Source organism: Anopheles arabiensis, chromosome 3 (assembly GCF_016920715.1).
Source record: "Anopheles arabiensis isolate DONGOLA chromosome 3, AaraD3, whole genome shotgun sequence".
NCBI lineage: Eukaryota > Metazoa > Arthropoda > Insecta > Diptera > Culicidae > Anopheles > Anopheles arabiensis.
Window position 1 is genome coordinate 58,760,548 of NC_053518.1, and position 17,338 is coordinate 58,777,885.

The following is a 17,338-nucleotide window of genomic DNA, read 5'->3' on the forward strand; positions in this document are numbered from 1 at the left end:
CAATAAACCTAGAGTTCTGTTTGCTCTCTTGATAATATCTTCATAATGCGTTTTAAAAGTCAATTTTGTGTCAAGTAGAACACCTAGGTCGCGTATTTCACTTTGCTTCTGAAGAAGCTGTCCGTTTATCCTGTAGCTATGTGAGACTGGTAGACGTGCACGAGTAAAGGACACAACGACACATTTTTCAATACACAGACATAACATATTACGCTTACACCACTTATCGAATAAGTCCAGAGCCATTTGAAGGGTATTAGTGTCTTTGGAAATCGAGTAGAACTTAATGTTATGGCCCAACCTGCCTAACACATTAGGCCACTCACCGACGACAGGCAAGGGTCTTCGTGTGATGTGTGAGTGTAGGAGGTCGGGTCTCTCGGGAGAATGAGAGGGCATCAAGCGGGAACCGAGCGGCGGTCGGGCACTCGGTACGGGCAGGCAGAAGGGCAAAGATATTATTAGTGAATACACGGTTTTTACCTACATCTTAAGCTTAAACCCTTCCCGCGTTGTTGGCCGTTGTTAAGTAGCGCAACATATCACAACACATAATGTCGTCGGCATACATTAAAAATTTCACATCACGCAGGACAAAACTCACTAATATATAACCATTAATCATTAATCATTAATATATAACAGAAAAAGTAGCGGTCCAAGATTACTGCCCTGCGGCACACCTGACGTACAGTAAAATGGATTTGATACAACTTGTCCAAATTTTACACAATACAGTCGGTCTATTAAATAAGATTGAAGCCAAGTGAGAGTACTCTCGGTTAGTCCTAGTTTTTTTAGTTTTGCGAGCAGCATATCGTGTGATATACTGTCGAAAGCTGCTTTCAGATCTGTGTACACACAGTCTGTTTGTAGGCCAATATCCATGCCACTCAAACAATCCGAGACAAATTTTACCAAATTTGTGGATGTTGAACGCTTCGTCATGAATCCATGTTGTTCGTTGCAGATATAATGCCGAGACCCATTCAGCAGGATCTCATGAAAAATTATTTCACACACTTTAGCACATGAACACATTGACGTAATTCCTCTGTAGCTCTCTGCAAGGTTCGGATCGCCTTTTTTGAACAGGGGCGTCATCCAGGAAGTTTTCCAGATCCTCGGGACCGTTCCGGAAGAGAATGAGATCCGGAATAATTGTGTCATATAGCGTGATGGGATATACCTCACCAGCACATCCCACCGTATGAGGTACCAAACATATCGGCCCCCTTGAACAACTAAGTTTTCAAAATTCTCGTGAACACTCTAACAAACATATCTTAGACGACGGTCTCTTCATTACCCCAGAGGCAGTTTTTAAGGTAACAACACGCACAATCCCATCCTGCCCAGGGTGTACTTCCACGATCCGAGCCAAGGGCCAACGAGCGGGTGGGAGATGTTCATCCTTGATAATGACGATGTCTCCGATAGAGACTTGTTGTTCTGGTGGGTTACGTTGCTGTTGCTGAGCAAGCTCATGAAGATACTCTGTACGCCAGCGCTGCCAGAAATGTTGAGCGTACTTCTGCAACCGCTGATACTGGTCGAGTCGATTGGTCGGGACATCCCGTATGTCAGTTTCTGGAGGTGGACGCATCATTCCCTTCATGAGAAAATGACTCGGTGTTAAAGCTGACAAATCGTTAGGGTCATTCGAAAGCGGCGTCAACGGACGAGAATTCATGCAGCCTTCGATTTTGATCAGCACTGTTGCCAGATCCTCATAAGATAGTAGCGAGACACCTAACTGCCTGACCAAAAGCTTCTTGGCCACCTTCACGGCGGCTTCCCAAAGCCCACCGAAGTTTGGTGCACGAGGTGGAATAAGGTGCCATTCAATTCCTTCTTCTGCTAGATAGTTATTGATTTGACGGTTTTGAGCTTCGTCATGCAGCATCTGGTAGACTTGGTGAAGTGCGTTCTTTGCGCCGACGAAATTTGTACCATTATCCGAATAGATATGGTTCGGCTTGTTTCGTCGGAAGATGAAACGGTCTAAAGCCTTCAGGAACCCTGATGTACTTAGGTCACCCACAAGCTCCAAATGCACTGCTTTGGTGCTCATGCATACAAAAATGCATAGGTACGCCTTTTGAGGAGCTGCTTTGCGATGAACAGGCTTCAGCATTATCGGCCCACAGTAATCCACACCTGTACAGACAAATGCTTCGTTTGCAGTGACTCGAGAAAGCGGTAGCTGTCCCATCGGTTGCTGAAATGGAACAGGATTGGCTCGGTTGCAGCGATAACATGCTCGGATGGTAGATCGAACCGCTCTCCTGCCATTCAATGGCCAAAACTCCTCGCGAATGGCTGAAAGTGTTGATGTGATGCCACCATGCATCACCTTCTCATGTTGCTGCCTCAACAGCAATTGGGTAAATGGATGATACCCAGGAATGACGATCGGATGCTTCACACAGAATGGCAAATCGGCATGTCCAAGTCTGCCACCAACACGTATGACACCATCCTTGTCAATGAATGGATGGAGTAGCTTGAGTGGGGATCCACCAGCAAGCTTTTGTTTCTTACGCAGTTGTCGTAGTTCATCGAGAAATACTTGTTGCTGTACCATCTTTACTAAAACGATTTTAGCATTTTGAATCTCATCCACAGAGAGATTGCTCGTTTCGCGTTGTTCTTTACCACACGCAATGTGGCAAAATCGCATGCAATATGCAGTTACATGAACCAACGTTCTGAATGAGGAGTATCGTAGGAGCAATGGGTCGGGCTCGACTACTTGGGCAGTTAACACAACGTTACCCTTTCTTTCCAGCTCATCATCAGTGAAGTGCTGTTGTCCATACGATTTGCTGGGCCAGCACGAGCTATCGTTCATCAGCCAATCTGGTCCATGCATCCACATGTTGCTTTCCAAAAGCAATTCCGCAGAAACACCTCTGGATAGCATGTCGGCAGGGTTCTCGATCCCTGGCACATGATGCCAAGTGCATCCATTGGTAGCAGCTTGTATCTCTCCTACTCGGTTTGCGATGAAAGTTTTCCACGTTCTAGGTGGTGCTGCAAGCCATTGCAGCGTGATGGTTGAATCGGACCACATATGTGTTTCGTTTACTGCCATGTCAATGGCTGATATTAGTTTCTGCTGTAATCTGGCAGCTAGCAAGGCTGCGCATAGTTCCAGTCTAGGGATGGTAAGTGGTTTGAGAGGAGCCACTCTCGATTTAGAAGCTAGCAGCGTTACTTGGGTTGTGCCGTCGATGCTTTGTGATCTTTGTGAGGCGATAGCAAGCCAAGCGGATCATACAGCTGGGCAATCGTAGATAGCACTGTACGTTTGTGATCTCACTGTAGCCACTGTATCACTGTAGCCTTCGAATCGCCAAGCATCTGAGCGTAGTCGTGGTGTTTCGGCATGCGAACGACGTATCTGCCGGTGTGATCTCGATTCGTCGTCTGCTTGAAGTACTGCTCGCACTGTTGTTCAACGGGAGACAATGATGTTATAGCAAGCTCTTCGACCTTCCAAAATCGCTCCAGCTGTTCTTGTAGTTTGTCGGTTGCCTCCATCACTTGCCACTAATTGTTGTTTGCGATTGCGATTCAGGAAAGGTCGGTGTATCTCCTGCTACGAGCCAGCCAAACACCGTGTCGATGAGAACGTTTCGCTGGTTTGGCAAATGCACTTGTCCACCACGCAGCAACGAATAGAAATATGCTGCACCGATGATCATATCCACGCGCCGCGCGGTCCCGAAATCTGGATCGGCCAGAACGTAGTTCGAAGGAACGCCGACGGCAGCAGTAGAAAACGACGTTGAAGGAATGTTCTGCGTTACTTTCTTCAACACAAGGAAATTCATTGCTTGTCGGTAGTGGTAGATCCGAGATCGCACTTCTGTACATACTATGTGCTTTGCATTGGTGGTAGTGCTGTCGACACCAGCAATTGAAACGCTAGCGGGCTTTCGTGGTAGTCGTAAAAGCTGACAAAGATGTTCACTGATCGCGTTCGGCTGCGATCCGTTGTCCAGCAATGCTCGCGCCAAGTGTTCTTTGCCGTATGCATCGACAACAACCAATACCACTGTAGAAAGTATAGCGTTAACGGCGGATTTCTTCGACGATGCCAACGCCATTGTTGAAGAGCTAGAAGTCTCACCCACTAATACACTGCTGTTTTCTTCGTGAGCATGAAGTAGTGTGTGGTGACGCTGAGAACACTGCTGGCAATTGTATTTGGACGCACACGCATGGGCCAAATGTCCTGCTTTCAAGCAATTTCTGCACAGCCTTTTCTCACTCACCACTCTCATGCGTTCTTGTGTATTAGTGCCTTTGAACACATTGCACGACGCTATACTGTGCCCGTTCTTTTTGCACATCACACACACTGGTACGTTGTTGGTATGAGTTGTAGCTGCATGCAACGATACTTTTGTCTTTATTGGTTTTTTTGGGAACTGCACCACACTTCTCTATTGCCAGTGTTTCCAACACTCTTACACGTTTTTCCAAAAACGCCATCATGTCCGTAAATGTAGGATCTTCATCGGCATGGGCTTCTTCCCACACACGGAGTGTTTCATCATCCAGCTTATCCGCCATCAACTCGATGAGAATTGAACTGAACGATTTCACGGGTTCTTTCAATTGTTCTAGGATTTTGACATGCCGTCGAAAATCGTCAACCAAACGGTTGAGCGCCACTGCTCCCGTTTCTTTCATCTTAGGAAGCGATATGAGCGATCGAATATGCTTCTTACGCAAAATGATTGGGTTGGAATAACGTTTGACGATCGTACTCCATGCCAAATCATAATTCTCACTCGTAACCGAAATGGATTGTATTAAATTCGCAGCTTCTTCTTTGAGTGAAGCTCGAAGGTAGTGGAATTTTTCGATTGCCGTTATGTCCGTCGATGAGTGTATGAGTGAGACGTATGTGTCGTGAAACGTTAACCACGCATCGAAATTTCTTGCGAACTCTGGCAGTGCGATCAATGGGAGCCACACTCTTGAAAAAGAAGATGAAGCAGCATTTGCAGCAACAGACACAACTTCAGTGGCTGCCGGAATGGGCAACATACTACGCAATTGCGCCTTTGCGTACAAATACGTTTCCTCCATTTCTGCTCTAATACGCGCATTAGTTGCAACGCCTTCCTCGGAGATTTCCAAATCTTCGATGTCTTCTTGCACTGTTTCAAAAGATTCCCAAATCTTTTCCAAACGATCGAGTCGCGTCAACACTTGATTTTGTTGTTCACTTGTGAACGTTTTTACGAACTCTTTCACACGATTGATGGAGTCCATGTATTGGTGCCGCTTGAGCTCCTTGTACCGCAACTTGTCCTGCTTCGACATTTTGCAAAAGGCTCACACACACAAACACTAACACAGATCGAGTACCGCAGCACTGCTTTATGAACAAACGCTTCTGTACGCCGGTTTTCACAAAAACCGAAGGATTTATCAAAATCCTGGTCACTACGCACCAAAATGTTCTGTCCCGTGATCGTTAGCAAATTTGCCCTACGTTGTGATATTTTTATTTGATCAATTTGCCGTACACGGAGGAATTTATATTGATCTTACAGTTCACGTGTGTCTTTATTCAGTATCGATTCGCGACTGATCGCTGAGCGCCGCGCACCCAGCTCAAGCAGCGTGTGCAAAAACACGCACACACTCACGCCAAAAATTCCCATTCCTCCACACTTCTCCTCACCAGCACATCCCACCGTATGCGGTACCAAACAGCCACCATACCAATCGCGTCGTTTACTGCTAGGATTAGAGACTCTCGCTGATAGAAGAAGAAATGCGCAAGCCTTGTTTATTGCTGACCTACTTTGTGGAAATATTGAGTGTCCGGAAATATTGGAACAAACTAATTTAAATGCAAACAGGCCAACCACCAGAAATCGACAATTATTAAGAACTAATTTTAGAAATACGCAGTACGGATCTAATGAACCCATTACGGTAATGATGCGCGAATTTAATGCACTTGCAGGCCATTTTGATTTTAATGAAACGACACGACAATTTAGAGAGCGAATCCGATTTGTATAACATTCAGTCGTTACCTATTAATATTATTATTATTACTACTGTAAACTATGTAAATGTTACCTTAGTTTTATATACGTCTCAGAATCATACGTCAACCATTAAGAACCTTGTATCTGCTGTCACACTGACAATTGTCGAAACGCAACGAAGAAGAACAATAAAGATGGACAGATCGAGTTGAACATTCGAGCAAGAAACAACTTCAGCCTTCCGTTATTATCTTCAGTAATTTTATCACCTTTTACAACTCAGAAGTGGGATATTCAAAATGCCTACCAAAGAGTAAATGCTGAGTGAAATTCAGTCTACCGGAACGCGTGTACCATCGGCAACCACAATAGAGCAAATCCGGATGTTATACGACAAAATTTCTCAAAAATGTGAGCCAAAAGATCTTGTGGACAGAACAATAGCCGGATCGTCCAAGATGGCCGCCTTAGCTTCCCATGAAGATAGATCATACAACCGCTGCCCTTGCTGGTGCGACAGAAGAAAACAACATTCCTGAAATTGCCACAACCGATGCTGCTGCTCGTGCAACCATTGACCGAGAAATGATACATTCGCACAAAGTGAACCCCAACTCTGCTTTGGAGGAGCGCATACGCCAGTTGGAACTAGAAAAAAGCCTACTTTTACTCCAGAAAGAAATGGCTGAGCTGAAGGCAACGACCGCTGGCGGAACGAGTGCCGACGTAAATGCACTCGCTCCAGCGCGTGACGTTTTCGAGTGTGTTTCAGGCATGGTTGCGCCGTTTTCTGGTGACAAATCAGAAAGTATCACTCCTTGGTTTGAGGAACTCGAAAAGGCAACAGGCATACTTCAACTTCAAGACATATCGATGTTAATTGTTACACGGCGGCTTTTAGTTGGAACTGCGGCTATATTCGCGAAGACCGTGGATGCGAGTAGCTATGTTGAACTCAAAGTAAAGCTAACCGCAGCTTTCGGAAAAGGCTCTTCATTGGAATGTGTCTACGCTGAATTGCGACGCCGGCGCCTTCTACCCACTGAAACAACATTTCGATATGTATTGGAAATGGAAAAGATAGCTAAAAAGGGAGCTGTACCCGAAGAAGAACTTATTACTATCATCATCGACAACATGGGAGATGCAAGCAACACGAGTGGTATGCGTTATGCAGCCAACACACTGGAGGATCTGAAGAAGTTGTTGGGAAAATACGGACAACTGCGTATGCTAAAAGCACCACCGTCAACTCGTGCTTCACCACGACAACCCGTCGGCAGTCTAGAAGCTTCAGAAACTCGATGCTTTAATTGTTCGGCTTTTGGGCATTATCGTGATTATCGTGACGTGAAGTGCCCGAAACCGCCTCGTCCACCAGGAGCCTGTTTTCACTGTCATCAGAGGAATCACACTTACAAAGACTGCCCAGAAAGGAAAAACACTTCAACAGCAGCAGTTTTTACAACCGATAGACTCCGTAGTTACACTGCAAGAAACACAAGAGGTGAGTGTTGCCTTTGAGTTAAAAGATTGTTGGAGCAATGTGACTGACTGTGTGCGTTGTCTTTTTGATTCAGGAAGTCCAACATGCTTCATTGATGAATCACTGGTCCCAAAATCCTGTCTAAATGCTATCAAAACATCAAATTTTCGTGGTTTAGGAAATAATCAACTTAAAACACGTGGCCAGTTGAAGTGTCGAATTAAATTCAATGATCAAACTAAAGAACACACATTTCACATTCTCAGTGCAGGAAGCATGGTTTGGCCATTAATTATCGGACGTGACTTACTTATAAAATTTAATATCCGTCTCACACAAATCAAATTTAAATACAATAAAGATGAATTAATGAATATAAATAAAAACATAAATCTTCCCGTGTTACAACCACACATGTTTTCACTGCTTCAACACATCGGTATTTTAAAACAAACAAATATTACTGAGTCGAGGAAAGTTGCACACCATAGTTTTATTGAACAAGAGTCAAATCGTTATGATAAATATGAAGAATGCCCTTTCGAGAAAAACAAAAACTTGGTTTTTGCAGAACTTTGCGCTATTGATATCTCTGAGAGTAAAACACTTAATATAAACCAGAATCTACAAAAAGATCAAATTGATGCCCTAAAAAAACAATAGCAGACAATTACATTAACATTCTCACAAATCAAATTAATTATCCTGAACATAGCATGAAAATAAGCCTTACTCATGACACCCCAATATACTGCAAACCAAGACGCCTCTCATACGCTGAACGTAACCAAGTTAAGGAAATTGTCAAAGATCTTCTAGAAAAAAAGATAATTCGTCCAAGCAATTCTCCCTACGCTTCAGCACTCGTTTTAGTGCGCAAAAAGAATGGAGAAATAAGAAAATGTGTTGACTATAGACCTATAAATAAAATAACAATAAGAGACAACTACCCAATCCCTCTAATTGACACGTGCCTAGAACATTTAAGTAATAAGAATTTCTTTAGTTTATTGGAATTAAAAATTGGGTTTCATCAAGTGAAGATGCACGAAAATTCTATAAAGTATACTTCTTTTGTCACACCAGATGGGCAGTATGAATACCTAAAAATGCCATTTGGATTAAAAAATGCTCCATCGGAATTCCAAAGATTTATAAACTCCATTCTTAGAGAATTCATAGACTCAGAAAAACTTGTCGTCTACTTAGACGATATAATTATTGCTTCAAAAGATTTTCAAACACACCTTCAAGTCTTATCGGCAGTTCTTAAAAAAAATCGTCAATGTGGTTTAGAACTGCGTCTTGATAAATGCTATATAGCTCATCAAGAAATTGATTATTTAGGTTATAAAGCTAATTCGAACGGAATATGCCCTAGTAATAAGCATATTTCAGCAATCAAGAATTACCCTATTCCCAAAGATATTAAACAAGTCCAGAGATGTCTTGGACTATTTTCTTATTTTCGTCGTTTTGTACCTTCATTTGCTAACCTAGCCAAACCATTGACAAATTTACTACGAGCAGAAAAGCCTTTTATTTTCGACTCAGATTGCCTAACCGCATTCAATAATCTTAGGCAGAAGCTAATTGAATCCCCAGTTTTATCCATATTTGATCCCACCCGTGAAACAGAGCTGCATTGTGATGCCAGTGCTACTGGTTTTGGTTCTGTATTATTGCAAATACAAGACGATAACAAATTTCATCCTATAGCCTATTTTTCCAAAACAACTTCTAAGGACGAATCTAAACTACATAGCTATGAACTAGAAACCTTATCGGTCATTTATGCACTCAAACGCTTTCACAGCTATGTTCATGGTATCCCGATAAAAATTCTCACTGACTGCAATTCCCTCGTAGAGACATTGAAAAATCGAAATGCCTCTGCAAAAATTGCACGTTGGTCTCTTTTCTTAGAAAATTATAACTACACAATGCAACATCGCCCGGGTACCGCCATGAGTCATGTGGATGCTTTAAGCCGATCATTTTCTGTAAATTTAATAGAAGAACTAGACATTGACAGTCAGTTACAAATAACCCAGTCTCGTGATCCAGTCATAGAAAATTTGAAAAATGAACTTGAGTCCAGGCCTGTGAACGGATACGTTTTTCAAGATGGATTAGTCTACCGACAATCACCTTCTAACAAATTGCAACTTTACGTTCCTAGGGAGATGATTGATAACGTGATTCGAAATATTCATGAGAAAATAGGCCACTTAGGAACCGGGAAATGCTGCGATCAGATTAGCAAACACTATTCGTTCCCGCTAATGAAGACAAGAGTAGAAAACTTTATAAAAAATTGTCTGAAATGTATTATATATTCCTCGCCAGCACGCAATAATAACAAAAATCTCCATAGCATTCCCAAAACAGCAACTCCATTCGATACAATACACATCGATCACTTGGGACCTTTACCTACGTCTCAATCAAAGAGAAAATACGTATTAGTTGTAATCGATGCATTTACAAAATTTGTCAAGTTGTACCCAACAACAACAACCAATGCACGAGAAGTTTGTAATGCTTTACTCCAATATATGGCTTATTATAGTCGACCTAATCGAATCATTAGTGATCGGGCCACATGTTTTACATCTGCTCAATTTATCAATTTTTTAACATCCCGCGGAATTTCTCATGTTCTAACAGCAACTAGCTCACCTCAAGCAAATGGGCAAGTTGAAAGAGTCAATAGAGTGCTGCGACCAATTCTTAGCAAACTTTCAAGTTCTATCGATCATGAAAATTGGAGCACCCAACTAACTAAAGTAGAATATGCCTTGAATAATACAATTCATGCGTCAACCAAATATTCCCCATCAATCATGCTTTTTGGAGTTGAACAACGGGGTACAGTAATCGATGAGCTCACTGAATTTTTAGAAAACAAAAATACTACACCCTGTAGAAACTTCGAATCAATACGTCATCAAGCTTCTGAGAACATACATAAGTCCCAACAAACGAACGAAAGACTATTTCTTAAGAAAAATAACCCGGCTCCAGTTTATAGCGTAGGAGATTATTTTGTCATAAAAAACACAGACACGTCGACTAATACAAATAAGAAACTAATCGCCAAATACAGAGGCCCATACATTATTCATAAAGTACTTCCAAACGATCGTTACGTGGTGCGAGATATTGAAGGTTATCAAGTAACTCAAATACCTTACGATGGGGTCTTAGAATCAGATAAGTTAAGACTATGGGTGCAACCAACTACGACTCAAAATACCGATAAATCCAGGCAACACTCAGCATTGCTCCCTCTGTAGTTGAATCAGATAGAATTGAGGTCAATTCGGTTTTTCAGGATGGCCGAGTTGTAAACTATGTAAATGTTACCTTAGTTTTATATACGTCTCAGAATCATATGTCAACCATTAAGAACCTTGATTCTGCTGTCACACTGACAATCGTCGAAACGCAACGAAGAAGAACAATAAAGATTGACAGATCGAGTTGAACATTCGAGCAAGAAACAACTTCAGCCTTCCGTTATTATCTTCAGTAATTTTATCACCTTTTACACAAACATTATTTTAAATAAAATACACGATATCATAGATTCCGACTCTTCAACTTCGGTTTTAAACTTAATATTCATAGATATTCGACATACGACTTTTTCGACTTACGCCTTGCTTTGGAACATTTTTTCGGTCCCAAATACAGTCGTATCTCGGGGGACACCTGTATTTCACAATGGATGTGTCAAATCAGTACAATTTGCTCAAAGAACTGTCAAATTTGGAAAACCGCGTATCTTCGAATCCGTGTATAACCGTCCAAATAGACATAAAGCGAAAACGTCGCGCGAGACGACAGCGCGCGCGGCAAAAAAGTAGCTCAATTTTGCAAACAGAGCTACTCGTCGCGCGCGACAATTTTGCTTCATCCTTAGTAATCGAATTGTCTAGTTTTATCTAGTTGTCGCTCTATAGGCCCGATTATTAAACACAAACGGAAATGACACAAGACAAGTGCGTCAAGACAAACGGAAAATAGTTATGCATTTTGAAACCGTTCTTGTGACAGACAAGTTTCGTTAAATTTTTTCTTTCGTTAAACCTGTTTCAAAGCCTTTGCGATGTGTCAAAAAGTTCAAAATCAAAATAAAAAAACGTAAACAAGTTTATTTAACCGTGCAAATAGACATAGAGCGACAACGTCGCGCGCGACGAAAAAATAGCTCAAAATTTCACTTGGTGTAGATCAAAGTAGCTCATTTGACTCAGTCAACCAACTTGTTTTATATTTGAAAACAGACAAAAATAGGTTAAAATGTGTTCAAATCTATTTTTTTGCGTTTGGCATTAATCTGGCTTTAAAATAAACTAGATAATTCGATTATTTAGGATGAAGCAAAATTGTCGCGCGCGACGAGTAGCTCTGTTTGCAAAATTTAGCTACTTTTTTCGCGCGCGAAGTCGTCGCGCGCGACGTGTTGCTGTATGTCTATTTGGACGGTAAGACACGATCGTTTTGATAAACGATCCTTATTTAAAACATCGAAATGATTTTCTCCTACTTTGTAAGTGACGATAGCAGCTGTGAAGAAGAAACAACGGTAGATCTGGCAAAACAGCGCCGACTGCTTCGAAGTGTTTTCGACTCGTTGCAGCTTTCCAACCAAGCGTGAGTTAGGCCCGTGTCTGTCCTCCATCGGATGCGATTTTATCGGAAGGCCTGTCAAAATTTTATATGGAATTTGACAGTTAACGTCGGACGTGCGATTTCGTCGTACGACGGAATCAAAAAATTTTGATTTCGTCGGACGCCGCATCAGATTTTATCTGTCAAACTAAATGTGTGGTGTTTTGTAGGAACAATCTCAACTTAATTTTTCATAATCAACTCAACTATAATTTTCATTCATACGAAAAAGCGTTTGACAGCACGTGCGATAAAATCGCATGCGATGGAGCACAGACACGGGCCTTATGCATGTGGATCATTTGTGCAAACCGTGTTATACATGTTTCATTTCGTGGTTGTTAATTTCAGATTTAAGAAAAAATTTCGTGTGTCTAAGGAAATTTTCCTTGACATTCTGGCGGAGATCAAGCCCTCCGAGTCTTTGTTATTCCTAAAAGTGTAAGCAGTATTAGATGTGATAATTACATGTGCCTCTGCTGTTGGTTGTTGAAACAGTCACTCACTAAAGAAGTTGCTGGAATCCAATGCTGTTGAACGCAAACCGGGTGCGTGAGCCCTTCATCTTTCGACTACCATCGAAGTACAACAGAGGAAGGAAATAACAGCAGCTTCTTAACCCAAAACAGCAGCACGTTACCAGTATCACAAGTATATCGCCATTTGTATGGATATGGCAGTACACATATTTTTGTTTAAAATGATAAAATTTGATAATTTCTGAAATGAAATACTTATATTTTGTCGTGAAAGCTACAGTAACAACTCTGTTCTTGTGTTGCGTCGGTCAACCAATCTGAGATTGGCACCTTTCCGTGACAAAAAGCTGACGGAAAGCAGTTCGACAATTTTGGATTTCCGTTTGTGTTTCATAATACATATCTTGGCAGTATGCTTGTGAGTTTGTGTTTCGTCAAATTTTATTTTTCCAACACACAACACAAACGGATGTCATAATACAAATCCTCCGATTTTGACAACTTGTCTTTACAATTTGTGTTTAATAATCGGGCCTTATGTCTATTTGGACGGTAAGGCAGCAGTTCAATGTTGTTGCGCGCAACATTGTTGCTCGGAAACATATCGCTGAGGTGGTCTATGAATGTTGCTTGCAACATTTCGCTTTGACATTGTTTAGCGTCAAAAATTAGCCAATTAACAGTTCAGAGTTTATTTTTCATCATTCATTTGTTGAATAAAGAATTGAAAAAAATAATATACAGGCGTCCCCCGAGTTACGACCCCCTCGAGTTACGACGATTCGCAGATACGACGATTTTGATTTTGACAGTTAATAGTTGTCATTGACAAGAAATTGATGTATTTTTTTGAATTTCTGGGCTGATAACCGTTATACACACATTTCCAAAGGTTCCACAACTACCCTTTATTGAATATCTATGTTTTATACGGCTTTTAAAATATAATTATTGCATTATCGAACATTATTTTAAATAAAATACACGATATCATAGATTCCAACTTTTCAACTTCGGTTATAAACTTTATATTCATAGATATTCGACATACGACTTTTTCGACTTACGCCTTGCTTTGGGACATTTTTTCGGTCCGGGAGACACCTGTACACGACGATTATCCGTGGGCGGATTAACTGGCGGGCGGCTTAACCGTGCGCATAAATGTGATAGCTGTTCAAACGTACGTGGGCGACCAGTTTTTTGTGCAGCTCTGTAGTGTCTAGAGGTATTTTCTAAATTCTTTTTTGTTCATGTACAGCTGTTAAACTTACAGTTATTGATTCATATAATATTCTACTAACGATTAATCGATTGATTCCAAGTGAATTAATCATAAAACTAGTGAATTGTATCATTTTTATATGAATTCGACATTTCTTGGACTATTATCCGTGCATATCGATTAACCGGCAACCGTCCGGTCCCGAGCTGCCTCCAAACTGTATATACCAAAGAATGTATTATAAATGCTTAAATTACAAATTGATGTCGGATGTCAACAAAACGCACACTGCTGCTGTTTCATTTCATAAACCCGATTACCATGACCAAGGTAAATAGAAAATGTTGTCAGGCAAAAATCAAATTTCTTTCAATTTGGCCGGCAACAAAGTTCCATCCATACATTTGCCGGCAACATCCATACATTTTGCCAGCAACAATTTTGCGCACAACAAGATTATACCGCTGCCTAAGAGGTACCGTGTATCTCGGCGACCATCTGTAATAACAAAAGAGTAGATGATTTGTTTTGTCACGAATTTTAAAATCATATGAACAAGATTTCTAATCTCACTTAAATTGTTCATGTTGATCTACGAGACGATAATGAGGATAAAATATGAGAATAGGAAAAATGAATGATTTCTTAGTTTTTTTTTTTTTTATTCAGAAAGAAGTTTGATTTCTTAGTTTGTAAATTCAAATATGTCGAAAATACAATAAACAATAAATTCACTAAATAACACTGAATAACTCACCTTAATCTTTGTTTTAATGGTAACATATTTATAAGCCGGTCCCATGGTACAGTCGTCAACTCGTACGACTTAACAACATGCCCGTCATGGGTTCAAGCCCCAAGTAGACCGTGCCGCCCTACGTAGGACTGACTATCCTGCTATGGGGGGCAAGGTGTGTTTATTAAGGAGGTGAATTGTTAGCGCGTTTTCCGGGCGCCATCATTGAGTATTGTTATGTCAAATCGCATACAATTTTCTATACCCCCGTCCAGCCCTCCCCGATTTTAATACCGGAGCCCCCAGTATTGTTATGTCAAGTCGTGAAATGTCAATTTGCTCTGAAGCACTTCACCTCCTAATATCCATACACCTTGATGGGGGGTAATCCAAAAAGTCATTGAAAGCCAACCCCATAAGTGGTACAGGCAGGCCTTGACCGATAACGGTTGTTGAGCCAAAACGAAGAAGATTTATAAGTAATTTTAATTTAAAAAAATGGTAGAAAAATTAAATGAACCAATTAAAAATATGTAAATAATATTATAATCCTGGAGACCTTACGTCAAGTGACGAATTGTCAAAATGCTCTAGACTCCGCCATCTAATATTCTTAATCCACCTTGGTCCGCATGCGCGATTACCGTGTCCTAATACACATACCTTGACGTAACGGTATGTCGTTCCTACATAGACCTTGGTCTGATGTCGTGTTCGATGGTTGCTAGAGCGCCGGCTAAGCTAGATAGCAACATAGCTTATCGCATGTAGAAATGTCCGCCATGTTTATAATTCGCGACAACTAATCTGGCTGAAAGTGCTTGCTCTTGTCCTGGTGTAAACAATAAGCTCGCTGCCTTGTGAAAAGAATGTGAAATAGCTAAACGTACGTTTTTGTTTGTGCAACTATGTATTATGTTAAGTTAGTTCTTTGAAAATGCTCAGAACAATTTCGAATGGTAGTATGATGTCTGAGTATGTATCATTCTTCCCATCAAGTTTCTATAGTGTTGCATTAAATATTTTTGTTAAAACTTTGTTGTAAAATGTTGGTGAAGAATATCATGAAAAATCGCGTATGGTTCTGTTTCATTGTTGGTAAGAATAATTGTCGTCACTCCATTGCGCAATGTGAATTGTACAATGAAGGTACAGTGGAGCGCTGTTTATCGGGGATCATCGGGACTTGACCTCGTCTGGATATGCGAATAACACGGAAAATGAGTCAAATGTTATAATTAATCAAAAGTTCGTGATATTTTTGAAATTTGTATAATGTTTTAGTAAAACCCAGCCAGTTATTATTTACGACGTCGTGTGTGCGTCAAGTGAACGTTAACCATATGTCGGGTGATCGTCGCATTTAAGTCAATATACGACGAAGGGATTTTTTTAAAACGAAAAGCACTATAATTGTGGCAGATTGTCTGGAGTATTTCGCTCATAGTTTTTGTCTATGACAATGGCCATGAAAAAGTAGTTCAAAAAGTCGATACTTTCTGTCTCTCCCCTTTACTCTGTGGGTACCGTACGATCCTTCCAGCTATTCTCTCAGGGATATCGCTGGTCTGCTGTCTTCTTTATCCGTTCACCCAGATTAAATTAGTTTTGAGTTACAGTCAGTCCAAATAGTATTCGTCTAGCTGAATATTTTGTTGAAAAAGGCGAATAATGGCCGCAATTGGCATGGGTTACTAAAAATAATGATGAGGTTTGATAAAGAGACCATCAATGCACCCGTATTGCTAAAAAATGAGCATTTCGATAGTGCAATAACAACCAAAACATTTTAAAAGCTAAAAAAAGTGGTTTGACTGGCGTGCAAAAAGTATTCGTCTATCAGGTTTTTGGCGTAATATGCGTTAGATAACAAAGGGTATAGAATCAAAAAATGTATTGATCTTGTTTTTTTATTGCATTTATGACTACAGTCATTTTCCGATATACGCTATCGTACGGGAGCGAGCACAATAGCGTATCTCGAGTTTTCGCGTATAGCGGATTCCTATGTAAAAATAGTTTACACTACTGGTTTGTGGGTTGAAAAATATCGCCACAGAGTTTTGAATTTGAGTTTTTTGTTGTAAAACAGGTATCTTTTGCACAAATGTAATGCAAAATGCATTAAGTACATTAAGGAAATTCAAAAAGAGCATAAAATATTTCAAAGAATTAAAATACTTGCAAAAACACATGGCGCTGTCAAATTTAGAGGAATCGCGTAATGCGCATTCGCGTATACAGGCGTCCCCGGAGTTACGACCCCCTCGAGTTACGACGATTTTGATTTTGACAGTTAAACGTTGTCATTGACAAGAAAATGTTGTATTTTTTGGAATTTCTGGACTGAAAACCGTTATAAATATTAAAACTTGTGGACGATAGTTCTATTTCAGAAATATGGTGCTTTGCAGAAAGCTTAAACATCTCCTCTTTTGACTCATACTGCATACCAACGACAACTAAAGAAGAATGTGTCTCCTTAGCTTCCACAAACTGGCAAATACAATTTGTGTCACTAAGAAACCATTGGTTTTTAAAATCAGGGTGGCCACTCAACCAGGAAAACCGGGAAAACCGGGAATAAACCGGGAATTTTATTTGTCCGGGAAAAACCGGGAAATTCTCCAAAAAAAGGGAAATTATTGCAAACTTTTGCTGTCATTGTTTACCATCGTACTAAGTGCATTTTAAATTAACGGAATGTTT

At 40.7% G+C, this 17,338-nt stretch overlaps 1 protein-coding gene across 1 annotated transcript; it reads right to left on the reverse strand.

The window, feature by feature from the left end:
• Positions 1-1,190: 1,190 nt before the first annotated feature.
• On the reverse strand, positions 1,191-2,587 carry LOC120901086. Its single transcript, XM_040308792.1, has 2 exons — positions 1,343-2,587; positions 1,191-1,244 (listed from the first exon to the last, which is right to left on the reverse strand). The coding sequence occupies exons 1-2, from the start codon at positions 2,585-2,587 to the stop codon at positions 1,191-1,193; spliced, it is 1,299 nt and encodes a 432-aa protein (XP_040164726.1).
• Positions 2,588-17,338: the final 14,751 nt, after the last annotated feature.